This window comes from Terrapene carolina, unplaced genomic scaffold, assembly GCF_002925995.2.
Source record: "Terrapene carolina triunguis isolate 2854851 unplaced genomic scaffold, T_m_triunguis-2.0 Scaffold20917, whole genome shotgun sequence".
In the NCBI taxonomy this organism is placed as follows: domain Eukaryota; kingdom Metazoa; phylum Chordata; order Testudines; family Emydidae; genus Terrapene; species Terrapene triunguis.
The window spans coordinates 1-2,184 of NW_020685268.1; the positions used below are offsets into that span (position 1 = coordinate 1).

General features: G+C 64.9%; 1 protein-coding gene across 1 annotated transcript in view; it reads right to left on the reverse strand.

Annotated features, from left to right (window-relative positions):
* Positions 1 to 160: 160 nt before the first annotated feature.
* The window catches only part of LOC113408635 (transmembrane gamma-carboxyglutamic acid protein 2-like), a 2,727-nt gene continuing 703 nt past the window's right edge, over positions 161 to 2,184 (reverse strand). Inside the window, exons 3-4 of the mRNA XM_026661988.2 lie at positions 1,636 to 1,779; positions 161 to 1,176 (exon numbers count right to left, since the gene is read on the reverse strand). Of these exons, the coding sequence (XP_026517773.1) occupies positions 1,146 to 1,176; positions 1,636 to 1,779 (175 nt within the window). The 3' untranslated portion in view covers positions 161 to 1,145. The remainder of the gene's footprint in view (positions 1,177 to 1,635; positions 1,780 to 2,184) is intronic.

Below are 2,184 nucleotides of genomic sequence, written 5' to 3' on the forward strand. Positions count from 1 at the left end.
TGTCCCCCGGCGTGGCTCGGCCCTGGTGGCCCGTGCCAGGTGTGGTAGAAGCAGCTCTTTGCACAGGTACGATCACGCGGGTTTGCACACCCGGGAGCACTCAGCCGGCGAGAGGGGCCCCGTGAGACGTGCCCTCACCCCAGACGCAGGACACGGCGGGTTCTAGCAAACGGCTGGCGCTTTATTACGCTGACATCAATCCCGGTGCGGGAGGCGGGTCCCAGCCCCGGTGCAGCCGGCTCCAGGGGGATGGGGACCGGGTGGGTCAGCGCCATCCCCAGCCGGCTCCTCTGTGCTGCCGAATGGGGTGGACAGAGGGTTGGGGGGCCAGGTGCACCCCCAGTGCCCAGCACTCTGTCAGACGCCACTCGCGGCCCATGCACACACTTGTGCCTTGCACACATGCTCAGTGTGTCGCACGCTCGCTTCATCCTCACATTCACCCCGTTGTGCGTGTATACCACCCAGCATGCTTGTGCCCCCTCACTCCTCCACACACAGACTTGTGTCTCGCACGCTTGGATGTGCTCGCCCACCGTCTCTCACTCATCTCTGGCACACATGCCCCTGTGTCTGGCACACTCACCCATCCCTGTTGCACATGACCCTAGCCTTGCACACTCATCCCACACCACACATGCCCCAATGTCTCGCACACCTGCTCTCCATCACATTCCTCATCCTTGCACTCACTCCACTTCACACACCCCGTGTATCTCGCACACCCGCTCCCCATCACACATATCCCTTATATGTTGCACACCCACTCCCCATCACATATGCCCCCAGCCTCACACACTCGCCCCACATCACACTTACATGCACCCTCATGTCTCACTCACGCACGCACACCCCGGGCACATACACCCACGTGCCTTACATACATGGCCCCATCACACATGCCCCCCCAGTCTTGCACACTCACCCCAGTCCCATGTGCCCTCTGCCTTGCACCCCCTTTGCACTCACCTCGCAAGGTCACCTCGCACACTCACACCTACACATTCACCCCGTTTCCCTTCACGCGTTGCACACTCACCGTGCATCTCACACATTCATCCACACACTCATTGTGTCCCACGGACGCACACTCGCCACATCTCCCTCCCCCGCCCACAGCAGCAATCCAGTGGCTGTGGGTCCGATCAGCGGGGCTGGGTGGAAGAGCTGGGAGCCCTGGGGGAAAAAGGAAATCAGGTTACACGCTGGGGCCCAGGCAGAGGGGACATAAAGTTGGTGTCCCCCCCCTTTGCAAAAAGCCCCCCCAGACCTGCGCAGCCCCGGACTCAAGATTCACAGGGCCCTGCCCGCACCAGCCTACGTCGGTGTCTGTGACGGGGGCCCCGATCTCAGCTGGGGGGGAGGGGAGGGTCTGTGTGCCTGAGAACGGGCTGATGGGGGGCTGCACTGACCCCACCCCCCCCAGCCAAAGCTGGGGGGCCCTGGCGCTGCACAGACCCTAGTGAGACCATCCCGGCCCCAAAGGGCTGCCACACGAAACACACCAAAAATTATTTACAGATTGTCACAGAGCTAGGAAGGGAGAGAACCCAGGAGTCCTGGCTCCCAGCCCCCCCCACTCTAACCCAGACAGACAGGGGCAGACACACAGACAGACACCCGAGTGGCCCCCACCTGGGATAAGGCGGGGGAGGCGCGTCGTGGACTCCCGACGCCTCCAGTGCCTCCTGGTACGAGGGCAGCCCGGGGGGACCCAGCGGCTTGGGGTCCCCAGGGAGGCAGGTCAGGGGCACGTCGGGATTCAGGGGCACGTGGACGCTGTGGGGGAGACCAACAGGAGGATTATGGGGGGCACACACCCCTCCCCCAGCAAATCCACCTGGGGGAACGTCACCTCAGCACCTCCCCCGTGGGCCCTGTGCCGCTCCCGCCCCTTCCCCTCCCCTGGGGGTGCTGTGACCCCTCCCTTCCCCCTGGGGGTGCTGTGCCCCTCCCCCCAGCTCCTGCCCCTCTCCCTCCCCTGGGAATGCCATGCCCCTCCCCCATGCCCCTCCCCTTCCCTTCCATGCCCCTCCCCTCCCCTGGGGGTGCTGCGACCCCTCCCTTCCCCCTGGGGGTGCTGTGCCCCTCTCCCTCCCCGGGAATGCCATGCCCCTCCCCTTCCCTGGGGGTGCTGCAACCCCTCCCACCCCCTCCCCTTCCCTGGGGGCACCTCCCCCCCCC